General features: G+C 43.6%; 1 protein-coding gene across 1 annotated transcript in view; it reads left to right on the forward strand.

Annotated features, from left to right (window-relative positions):
• Positions 1-2,160: 2,160 nt before the first annotated feature.
• The window catches only part of LOC109526936 (transmembrane protein 132C), a 21,671-nt gene continuing 10,959 nt past the window's right edge, over positions 2,161-12,872 (forward strand). The window contains exons 1-2 of the mRNA XM_019888526.1: positions 2,161-2,481; positions 7,707-7,850. Of these exons, the coding sequence (XP_019744085.1) occupies positions 2,320-2,481; positions 7,707-7,850 (306 nt within the window). The 5' untranslated portion in view covers positions 2,161-2,319. The remainder of the gene's footprint in view (positions 2,482-7,706; positions 7,851-12,872) is intronic.

The raw sequence follows: 12,872 nt of genomic DNA on the forward strand, positions 1-12,872 counted from the left end.
TTTATTTGCCAAGTAGTGGCAAATTAGTTTTCTTCAGTTTCTGGGTATGTCGTATTAGCCAAAGTTGTAGAATTTATGTTTTACAATAGCAACAATACATATAACTTAAGTGTTGATGCGAATTAAATGCTCATAAATCTGGGAGATTGTATTTAGTTTTTTTTTTTTTTTTTTTTATAGCAAGCGCTTTCCTCTGCAAGTCCATTTTCTCAGTTTTTAATTATTGGTATGTCATTAAAGAAGTGATGGGAATGCTGAAAAGCTATTAAAATTAACATTTTAAAAATGCCGTCAGCTCCTTTTGCTAATTATGATGATAATATCATTTAAAAAGCAACACTTGTATTTCTGCCATCTGATCACTGGGGGGGATGGGGGGGGGGTGGTCCTAATCATCAATGCAAATTGTCTCGATAAATGTGAGCCGTAAAATTAATTTGTGCTAATGGACATATAAATATATAAATATAAAAAATATTGTCTGCCACTTTTGTTGTAATGGAGATGGAAACGTAAATTAAAGGCATTAAAATGTAAATTGTCATCTGCCGTCAGAGCTGTCAATCAAAAGTGATCATCATTCATGGGCACAATTTTTATTTATTTATTTTTTTGAATAATAAGCTTCGAAAAACCGGCTGTTGTGTAGCTAACCAATGCTAAGCTAACCATTGCATGTTAGCTGGTCAAGCTGTGCTCGATGTAATGTGACGTTGACTACTGCGTGCAATATTTTACATTTTGTTTCATAAAACTATTAAAAGAGCACCTGCAGTTTTTTTCTAACCTCCACATCACCTGTTATGGATGTCAATTTTTTTTTTTCAAAACTAGGCTACATTTAGTAAGATAACATTTCTTTTGCCAGAGATGGGCAGTTGAGCAACAAAAAAATTATAAATCAGTGATGTGCACAATGTATTAAGCGAACTGCAATACAATGAGGGACATTTGTCCTTTACTTTGTGCTCATGATCGTATGTCCAACTGTGAGCTAGCAATGTTATGCTAGCAACTGAGTACGACACTCGCTGCTTGTAACTGCAAGCTAATTATGCTACGCAAACAGCAGTGTGCCAAGCTGTGTTCCCTTGAAAGATTTCATTTCGTTTTTGTTTTGTTTTTGTTGTAAAAGTGTTGTTTTGTAGACATGGCGAACACCTGGATGCAGCTGTCAGTGTGGACACATTGCTTTTTCCGCACCAGCGATTACACCTCCCCCGCAGACGCGCGTTTAACACGCTGCCTCTCCTTTTAGCTTTTCTTATGCGTGGAAATGACAGGGACAGATTGTAACCATCTTTCTTTTTTCAACTTTTTTTTTAAACTGATACATAAAGTCACAGTTAAAGCGGAGCATTTCAATCCCGCTTGTTTTTTTTTTGCTAGCAATATAACAATAAAGGCCGTGATTACGCTTATGACGCTGCTCAAATGTGCCGTTAAGTTATTTGACTCCTACTCCTGCCCCTGCCATGCCCACGTGCGCGCACACACGCACTCACACGCTATATGGATATCCAGCTGTGTTTTCATCAATTTTCTTGTCATTTTCTGAATAAGCTGACTTGACTTGAGGCTGCGGAGCACTGAGGCGCAGCTGCGAGAACCAATCAATGAAAGAGTTTACGCTCTTTATTTTCTCTCCTTAATTTTAATGACACAAGTAGAAAAAAAAAAAGTTGATTAAAGTCTTATCGAGATGTCTAAAACGTGTTAAAAGGTGGGGAAAATTGCACTTGGCTTGGTGCGCATGTTAGCAGGAGACGACTTGGAGGATGACATAAGATGCACAGGAATGTATCGTTTTTGATTGTTGGGAAGTTATTGTTACTGAAATGAGAAAAAAGGGAAAATAAATATTGCACAATACTGTAATTTCGTTTGTATGTTCAATTGTAAAACGCTTTGCTAGCTTGTATTTTAGCTAGCAGGTTACTTCCTGGTTGACTGAGGAGAACGGAGTGTACTTTTTTGATCAATATTGTTATTATTGTTGTTCTTTGACAATTCGGACATGTCTAAGGTTATCTAAACAACAAAATAAATCCCCCACAAACATTTTTTTTGTGGATTTATACGTATGTTAGGAGGTTACTTCCTGTTTCTCGGGATCCTGCAATTCGAATGTGTTGTTTTGTTTTATCATCTTGGGCAGGAGGCATGCAAAATAAAATGCAAGAAATAAAACTCCTGACAAAAAACAAAACAAAACAAGCGTTTATTTTAGTTAACAGGCAGGTTCCTGGTTGCTGATAATAGCTAATCGCACCGTATCATTTTCCCTCCCCCAGGTTGGAGAGTCCGTCTTACGAGGTGATGCAGTTGGACTTCGAGGTGGACAACGTGATCACCTTGGCTCCCACCCAAACTTTGCACTGGAGCGTGGAATACGCGTCGGGAGCGCCGGCCTCCGCCGAGAGAGTCTCGCACCTCTACGTCAGCAACGCCGACATCCAGGGCATCGTACCGCTCGCGCAGGTCAACTTCCCTTCTTTATCTACCTGGTTGTTAATCTTCCAAACCTACTCCTTTGTCCTCCTCTTCCTCTTCTATACCGACTGAATCGATCTTCTTCACCTATTCTCCTCATCTTCTACACCTGAATCATTCCTTCTTTTTCTGTACGTCGCCAGATGGTCTACTTTTCATTTTCTTTTTCCATACCTGGCTCACTTTATGATAGAGCAAGCCATTCTTTCTTCTTCTGTACATAGTTTATCCCCTTCTTCTTTCATATCTTGCAATAGTGTTTCAACAAACGCGAAGAACTGACATTTGTAATCATATGAAATGAATCCTTACATTTTCGTGGATTAAAAGGGACCTTTCCCGTTTGCCCAAAGCAAAAAATCGTCACCGAGAGGTAAAAAAAAAACAAAAGAAAGAAATGGGGCATCCAGCTGCTGCAGATGCTTTTGAAAGCTCTCTCGCTTCCATTAGCGGCAAGCTAATCTGGCCTGATAGCCCCTCCTTCAGACAGCAAAACCCCGGTGAGAAAAGCCAATTTGGCGTGGTGGGGCATCTGCCGTTGCAACACACCAGACAGACAAAAACACCACTGCAGCCTGCACTCCAAAACAATCAGAAACGTAAATCTCATGTTTTTCCCCTCCCATTTGTTTTTGTTTGTTTTGTTATTGTTCAAATGTGACAAACAAAATGTGATAAGACTTCACATGACAATGAAGGTACAGTGCGTAAAAATCTAAAGCGTAAAATATGACAACGGAGACCCCCGGATTGGTGAACAACATTGAGAAAGAATGGGAAAGTATTCCACCAACCGAGTCTCAACAAATAGTGTCCTCAGTTCCCTCGGTCAGTCCGTCCGTCTGTCTCCTGATCATGTTGTTTATCAGTCGATCGGTTGGTCAGTTTGTCTTTCCATCGGTCCGTTGATATGTTCGTGCGATTCGTACGGGTTTGAAAATAACTTCCCCCACAGGGAATGGTCAGGATGTGCCTCTGAGTGGCTGAAGCTAAAACAAGGTAAAGAGCAGCCTACTTGTTAGCTTGTTAGCAGGGGGCTGGTAGGGGGGGTTACAGGGGGGTCTACGCTACATCAAAGCCAAGGGAGGTCGGGAAAGGATCTGCTAGTGTTTTAGCACATCAGTAATAATGGTCTATCATGTCTCCGACCGCCGCCATTATGCGTCCTCGCTCGCTCCCCGCCGCTAAAAGTAAAAGCCCAAGCGTCCCACAGGGTCTGAGAGGGAAGGAATGAATGCTGTTCTTGTCGGCCATCTTTTATTTATTCAACGTCGTCTAACTCGTTCGTGCTTCTTTGCCGCGCTTCAAACAAAAGTGACCTCGCAAATGTTGCAATGTCATTCTGTCTCAGTCCCACTCCTTGCAAAAAGCGGATGATCTTGGGCTTTGGGCGTATAAATTCCCGATGTCCTCTTTGACCAAAGGGAGCGCAAAGCAAAGACTGTTTCGCTAGCTTCTTGCACGAGCAACACGATTGACATTCAGGACAAAAGTTTGCGGACACCGCCCGTTCTTTTGGGCTTAAAAAATGTCCCGTTAGTTTTGTCCGAGTGGTGGTGATTCATTTTGGGGTCTGACAGATCACAAGCAAGCAGCGTGTCACTGTTTGCTCCAAGTAATTACTCTGTCCAACAACACACTTGATGACAGCGCACACACACACACACACACACACACACACACACACACCGCCGCCGCCAACTCAACAAGCCTGAGGCTTAATAATCTGATGGTAATGAACATTGTCGTCGTGATAATAGGCATTTATCCCTGACAGATCGCACACCGTTTTTCTGGCGTTTTCCTGCTTGGTCGCTGAAAGATACAACAAAGTCATCGTGTAAAATGGGAATATTGGGCGATGGGTGGGCAGCCGGGTTCAAGTTTTGTGTTTTCCTTGTGCGCACAAAGCAGCACTTCTTTCGAGGATTTGAATTACGGTCACCGGAATGCTAATTTGCGTCTTTCGCATGACAAGTTAGCTCACTGTGCTACTGATGAGGATGATGATGGTGGTTTTATTTCTTGTCAATTCATTTGTGTTATTTTCCAACCCAAATGTGACTCAATCCACCACGAGGGCGGTGCGCCCAGGACCATGGCAATGCTCCGTTCCCATTGGCTACCTTCTGCACAGTGTCAAATGATCTTAGTACGCCGCCGTGCACTTGCAGTGAATTGTACTACAACGAAAAAAAACAATCGTGGTCACGGGTTTCGTCCTGGTGTACCTAATGAAGCGACTGCCAAGCGTGCACGCTCGGCCGCCCATGAATCACACGTTTGATGTCTCAACATTTCCGTGCTCATAAAAAAAAATTGCAATTGGTCCTTTAACAAGCTGCACATCAGATTTGCACGCGCGTGCACCTCCGCTGACTTTACTGCTTATTAATGCCATGTCACGCCGTAAACAACAAACACACACACACACGTCCCCACAAGGAGGGAGGAGGCGTGAGTCGCCATATGTTTCAGATGGCTTCACATCTCTCCGCATGGCCGCGCACAAATTAAAGCACTTTTGATTTGATTCTTATTATTGTCCTTTTTACGAGCATCTCGACTGGTGTGAGCGGCAAAAATGAGAGAGGAGGAGCGAGAGCGAGCGAGCGCGCACGGCAAGTGGACGGTAAATCACGCGAACGAATCGACGGGATAAAAGGCCGTGAGACGGTCTCACAGTTGTGTGATAAAACAACATTTAAGAGGTTGCTTTTTATGTGGGCTACTGGAAGACCTAGCAGATACATTTTCATGGATGTAAAAGTCGACACACCCCTAGTCAATTGCCAGTTTTTTTTGTTTTTAATAATTAAAAAAAAACGAGCTCAATCCTGTTGTGAATTATATTGTGATCGGCAACTGGGGGAATTCTGAACAGTTGCAAACAGCACCCGGGGTTAGCAAAAATAATCAAAAAAGCTTAACACTTCTTTGACTCCTCTAAGATGGCACATTGGGCTGAAAGCACACTGCCATTTCTAAACCCCCTTATTTAAAGCAACAGTGCCATCAAGAGGAGTAAAAAAAATATACAACTGGTTCATGAAGCAAATTTGAAGCTTCATTTTCCCATCACTATCATTTAGCTTGCTTTTTAAATAACCACCATAATTTAAATTGGGTATTATTCTTTCTCCGTTGAAACTTTGTTTGTACAACTTATTCCGCAGTCAATAGAACCATAATTACTTGAAATTCAAATTCAAGTTTGTATACTTAACAAGACTTTGACAGTCTTTTAATTGGGACCAAATGAGTTTAGATTGCTACCTTCAACAGTCACTTTTCTCAGCACACACACACACACACACACACACACACACACACACACACACACACACACACACACACACACACACACACACACACACACGCACGCACAGGCGCGCAGGCATGCTAATGGTTGTGTGCGCTGTCTTTCTCAGACTCACTCAAGTGCGTACACGCATGCACCTGAATACATTTGAGACATTTACATTTTCCTAGAGAAAAAGGGAAAAAAAAGATCTCAACCGGCGATGCTTGTCAACGACGCAATGATCGTGTGTGTTGCTAATCTGGTGCATCAGTGTGTCTGGGGACACAACAACAACAACAACAACAACGAGAACCGACGCCTTGAGTAGCCACTGGGTGACATCACGGTGCACTTGCAGCCCGCAGTCAAGATAGCGACAATGCGGATGTGATCTTATCGACACATTTCATCACATGATGCATGCACGGCGGGTAAACATCTCTCTTCCCACTCAGCCTGCAGGCAGAACCTTTTCCTTGATATCTTCTTTCGGTACTGGATGCTCCCCCCGCACCCTCCCCCAAAAAAAACCTTCTCTTTTAATTGTCTTTGTCATGCTTTTAATCCTCTTTATTCTCTCCTGGCCGCCTCCTCCTCACCTGTTCCTCACCTGCTTCTCGCGCGCCAAACATTTCGCACTCGCCGTTGTTTTTCCACAGGATTAAAATGTGTACTTTGGGGTCTTGAAATGACTAGATGATCTTTGATGTGTCCAAAAGCACACATTTTGGGGTCTTTGCGTTGGTATTGACGTCACAACAAACGGACACTCGGGTCTTTAAAGATATAGTTTTTTTTTTCAGCGTTAAATGGTTAGTGATGTATACACACACACACACACACACAAAAAAATGTTCGAAATAATGTTAACAAATACATCATCTGCAATGCTATGCGACGCTCTGCACTACCATGCTAAGCTATGCTAAGTTATGCCGCACCGCTAACCCTCTAAAACGAAGCAGGACTGTTTTGTGGAAGCAGTGCAGTTCATTTTCTGTATTTTTATGGTTATTTATGGTGGCTGAGTTGCCCTGGCGGGTCTAATAACACTCACAAAGCTGCCATCGACAAACAATAACCCATAATCATGAGTGCGTGCGTGTGTGTTTGTGTGTGGATAAATGCCCCCTTTTGAAAGAGTGCCGGCGTCTAATCGAGATGGACGCCGGCAGGTCGGCAAGCGTCTAATCGCACTCCAGCGCTCTGATTATAATCATCAGCGTTTGGTCCTCTCGTGTTGAGCAAAACATGTGCCTGAGGTCTAGCGATGGATCCGCCAACCGATTCATCGACAGCTAATCAATCATGAAATGAATTGAAAGCTATTTTGATCATCAATTCATTTGTCGGGACGTTGCTTCATGTCAAATGATCCAAATCCTCAGAATGAGTCAAATAAACCCGTTCAGAACAGACTGAATACTGGATGTGGTGTTTTTCAAAATAAGGCCTTTGCAAACATCTGCTTTTACTTTGGAAAGCAACCTGCAACATTTTTGCTGATTTCATGACATGTATGTCTATGAAATCAGTCACAGAACACATTAGCTCTTTATATTTGTACCTTTTCTCCACTGTTGATTTGAAATAATGCCACGTTTTGAAGAAACCGATTCATCACCGACGACACAATAATTGCCTGATGTTGAAAAATATTTTTTCGATGAAAAATCGTTTGTTGCAGCTTAGTTCGAGTCTGGGCCATCGAACGAACGTGCTTTGACTTAACAAGCGACTGCTAGGAAATTCTGAGTATTCAATTTGCAAGCTCGGTTCGAGTCACCTGAAAAAAATGGAGCAAGAGCGCAGAATGACGACACACGCAAGGAGCAATGTCTCGTCATAGTTTGTAACATAATGCGTGTGTGTGTGTGTGTGTGTGTGTGTGTGTGTGTGTGTGGGATAGGACACGGAGGTGTTGAACACGGCCATCCTGACTGGTCGCCGGGTGTCTCTGCCCGTTAAGCTGGTGACGGTGGGGACAGACGGCCAGGTGAGGGAAGTGGACGACTCGCTCAGCTGCAGCTCGGCCGACGTCCACGTGCTCAAAGTAAGTGTCTTTGATATGGGACCAAATAGCTTCTTCATCATAAACTCCGTTTTTGAAAGAAGGAGGAGGCACGTTCTTTGACTCTGATCCGTCTTTGATATTTCGGGAAATGCACACGGTATTTTCATCAAAGGTTGCGACGTTGAGAAAAAGAACATTTGGGTTCTTTGATGCACGTCCGCTCGTTTTGTCGATGACGAACAAAAGTGGAGATGTTCGAGGAAATCAGTGACGTTTTCTTCAATGTTTCCAAAACGTCGAAAAAGTGGAAGACTAAATTGTCTTTGATGTTTCCCAAAAACACGGGATGGGTTCATCAAAGACTGCAATCTTGTAAATTTTTACAAAGATATAAATTATGTTGTAAAAAAAAAAAAAAAATGGAAGACTAAATGGTTCAAGTTTAGGAGAACGCATTTTGCAGCTCTCAATTAATTGACTTTGTTGTTGACAAAAACGTGGCATCAGTGTCTTTGACGTTAGCGAAAAGCTAGCTTCATTGAAGCTTTTATTCTCTTCGAAGTTTCGTAAGGCTTGCGATGGAAAAAAACAAAACAAATGTCACATCAGCTTTGTGAAGGAAGGGCTTGTTGGCCAAGTGTTTTTATTTTCAGTTTTTTTATTGTCCTTGTGGCATGTAGTCCAGGTCTCAACTTTTACTGGGCTAAGAGCTCGCCGATAAAATCTTCCTAAACTTCGCAGAAATCTCGTCCCTGTGTGGTTTTAATTCATTTTGAGCAGCGGAGCCTCTAATGACTCCATTCATTACGTTACTGGCCTCCTCGGTAATGATGATGATGATGACAACGACGATGATGGCGGAAATTTCCAAAGCTTGGTTAAAAATGGCCTCCTTTGACAAGTTTCCACGGCGGTGCTTGTTTTTGGCTCATTTTTCCGACTGATGGCTCCTGAGTGATTCACATTACCGAGATTGAACTCCGGCAAGTATTGGAGCGTGTGCAGCAGCTTCGTTAGGTTCAGTCAAAACTCGGGACTTGACTTTGTATGACTCAACTCTTTCATAAAATAAAATAAAATAAAATAAAAACACAACTAAGTGCTGTCGGCGGATTAAAAATGAAAGACTTCTTTGATGTTGACAAAAACACGGATGCTGATTACACATTCTTAGATGTTTAGAAAACAGCATCTTTGTTGCAGACAAAGAAAAACTTACATCGAATCTAAATTGTCTTCGATTTTTACACAAGTACGTGGACATTGACTAAATTATCTGGGTTTATCGAAACATCGACATTGCTTTGGTGTTTGTTAAAAAAAAATTATAATAATAATCATAATTACCTTGACTCTGAATTGCCTTTGTTGTTTTCAGCAATGTTAATTTGTACAGAGACTAAAAAGTGCCTGTTTGCAAAAAAAAAAAAAAAAAAAAAGAATCTAAATTGGCGGGGTTTTTTTTTTGTGAAGACAAAAATGTTTGGGGCATTTATTAAAAGATGCAAGCTTGTTTAGTTTAGACTCTAAAGCGTCTTCGCCATGTTCCTTGAAGATTCCACTTGTCGTTGATGCTCACAAAACAATGCATGCTAGCTTTGTTAGCATACGTTTATTCAACGTTTGAAAAAACATGTCCCATTAGGTGAATTCAAGACTGTAAATTGTCTTTGATGTTTATACGAACGCATTTTCAATCTCCGACCGCAACATGTCTTTGGCAGTGTTAACCGAGCCCATTCCGACGTTTACAAAACAAATGATGCCGACTCAACAATTGTCTTTGATGCTTCATGTCACATTTACATTGGGATTGTCATGGACCCCCCCCCCCACACACACACACACACGCACAGGCCCGATTTTGATCATCTTGAGTCAACTGCCTTTGAACGCTAACCAAGTCAAGTATGCAACATTTCTCTTCTTTGATGTGTACAAAAATAAAAAAGTCCGCTCGCTTCATGAGTGGCTCAAATGAAAACAGGCTCTCTTTTCCAAATCCAATGAAAGAATTCGAGTGTGCACAAAGACAACAAAGTTAAATCTATACGGGCGGTAAAGCCGTCAAGTTTATGGCGCACAAATGTGGCAAATTCATCCGGCCGTAAAAACTTGAAAGTGGCGGCGGGCCGCGCTAACGCGCGCGCTAGCCGGCGCCACCACCGCCGGAGCGGAGGAATGCGCCGGTGCGGCCAAAGTTAGAAGATTGATTCCCCCGACGTGGCGTCGCCTTTGTCCTCGGGAAGCGCAAATGAAACGCACGCTCGCTGTGGCACTTTCAATCCGGAAATGATTTCCTCGCGCCGTCCGACAGGAGCCCCGCTCTTTAAGTGCGATCAATAACGCCGGGCAGCAGAGGACACTCATTTCAATGCGTGCGTGCGCGCGCGTCTTTGAGGGTGTGCTTGCTGCTAAAGATTGAGTCCACGTTTTCGGCACGCCCACAAAAACATGAATCATGTTCTCGCTCCTGATTGGACTTCCAAGTTATTCGAGGGGGGCCAAATTGTCTTTGATGTCGAGAATAAAACGTTCTTGACAGTCTGTATGGTGACTTCAAATACCTTTAATGTGGAGAAAAAAAAAAAAAAAGAACCAAAAAAACAAAAAACGTCAGTTTTTTTTTCTTTTTTTGAAGACTCTCCAAAAATCGGCGGCGTTGGCCAAGTCGCGCACCTCGGGTTGATTTCGAAGTGAAAAGGTATCGCGACGTGAATTTCAACAGTGACGCGCAGCAAGCTCGACATTTCGGCGTCCTTGTGCTAATTACTCGCTTGCTTGTATTTCCTCTCGCGTTGTCGTGACTAATTTGCTTGGATGACGTTGATGCGTGTGTGCGTGCGCGCGCGCGCTTTAAGAGAGCTGTTTGTACACGGACGGACACACGGGTGATTAAGAATTGATCTGAGCGACATTTAATAAGTCACTCGCCCGCTTTGACACGCGTGATCTTTACACACGCGTGTGCACGCATGCACGCACGGTGTCCTTGGAAAGGGTGTGCATGCGTGTGCGCGTCTGCACACACCTTTGACGGACTGGAACAGTCTTCGTCACTTTCGCACCCCCGCCCAATAAGTGCAACGGAAGTTGAAAAGGAAGTCTCGTCATGGTCCCACGACTTGCACCGTGTTCACCCCCCCCCCCTTGTTATTTGCTGAAGATTTGACATCGTTTTTGTTTTTGTGCAAGGTGGCAGTTGTGAGGAAAATTAAAAGGGCTCATTCAAGACCTGATGGTCACACGAGAGGTTGGTGACAATTTCCAATTGTAACTTGACCCCCCCCCCCGATGGCCACCTTCCCCCATAAAATAACAACATAGGAGAAGTCATTTCACAAAAAATAATTTGCTCTTTTTTTCTTTGTTTTTTTTGCAATTGTGTACTTGATGGCGTTGACCTTTTCCTCTCCATGTTTACGATAAATAACTTTGACAATTCCGTCAGCCCCCCGAGAAACAGCCACCCTACGTCTTTTCGACACACGGCGACGGCACTAGGGGGGCGCAAATTCCCTTTTCTTGTGTCTCGTGGACAGACTCACCTTGGATCTTTTCCGCGCTGCAACAATGTGGCACTCTAAAGCGCCTACAGAAGGTCGTCGTCCCAGTTCACACGTTGGCGGTCAAGTCGGATGTTGAAAGAAAAAAAAAGATTCTCCCTCATCGCTCTTCCATGTTTCTTTGCACGACGCGAAAGCACTCAGAGCCAACAACGAGGCACCCTAAAGCGTTCAAGCCAGTGCGTTTTTCTCCTTGCCCTGGTCCACAAAAAAAAAAAAAATTTAAAAGAAAGAAAAAAAGTTCATACCAACAGAAAAGCATTTAACATTTCAGAGCATTTCTTTTGGGCTACTTTTTGAAGTATGCCTTCGTCCTCGCCGATTGTCACGCTCTTGTTTTCAGTAAATGCGGGACTGTCGTATAACATCACTAAAAAAAGAAGACCTCACTGGTACAGTTCTTCACCTGACAGGGTGCTCGCTTCAGACTTTTCGTTAGTCACTCTTAGTTGGAGTTCACGCAACGCTGCACATTTGCCGAAGTCCTTCGTTTGTCAATGAAAATCTGTGAAGATGAGGTGGCTCGGGCATCAGATTACGATGCTTCCTGGACGCCTCCCCCGGTGAGGCGTTCCGGGCATATCCGGACCGACAACAATATTTCAAGCTGTTCGGATCTTTTGTATTGTGCAAGGTGAGTCCGCCTTCCTCTCCTGTGGAACTTTTCCAGCCCGCTCGCCTATTGAACATTTTGACTTTGTTTTGACTCTCGCCGGCCGGCTCGAAGCGGCGACGCAATGAGCTCATAACTCCTCACTAAAGTGCGGCGGGAGTGCTGACAGCTTTTTTTTTTTTCTAAGCGCGCATCAAACGCCGCTTTTAAGTCCACCGAGCGGACGCACGCAATGTCAGGCTGGTCGCCGACTGTCAGCGTGACCCAAAAGTTTCACTCCCGGTGGTGCCGCGCTCTCGTGGTGTACACGCACACGCGGTCCTCACGGATAAATGTCCTACAATGGAGGCGTAAAGAACCCTCAGTGGGATAGAAATTCGTACATTGGGAGTGTCGACTGTGTACATTACAGTCTGTGATGTAATTATGTACATTCGAGATCATCAAGTGAAAAGAAATGCCTTGCAAAGTTGACAAATCGCCAACAACAAGAGTGTTGCTAACCAACCTGCATTATTTCGAATGACGTAAAAAAATCGTCACGTATATCTGCTGAGGCAATCGCAAACTAGTTTTGCATTTTTCTTAACGCCTACGTTGAACTACAATTTTGAGCCGTGAGCATCTGCTGAAAGGCTCCGGCGACTGGAACGTATTCCGCCGGCTCATCCGGGGTTTTTTCCATGCTGCAGCAACGAGGCACTCGAAAGCGCCTGCAGCAGTCCCGAGCCCCAGCTCACGCGTTCGGTGTCACGTCAGATGTTAAAAGAAAAAAAAAAATCACATAAAAGATTCTCCCTCAGCATACAACCGGCTAGCAACGAGACCCGACAAAATGCCACCCAAACAGAACGAGGAACCAAAGCAGGATGAGGACTTCCT

This window comes from Hippocampus comes, unplaced genomic scaffold (genome assembly GCF_001891065.2).
Source record: "Hippocampus comes isolate QL1 unplaced genomic scaffold, H_comes_QL1_v1.1 scaffold128, whole genome shotgun sequence".
Classification (NCBI taxonomy): Eukaryota; Metazoa; Chordata; class Actinopteri; order Syngnathiformes; family Syngnathidae; genus Hippocampus; species Hippocampus comes.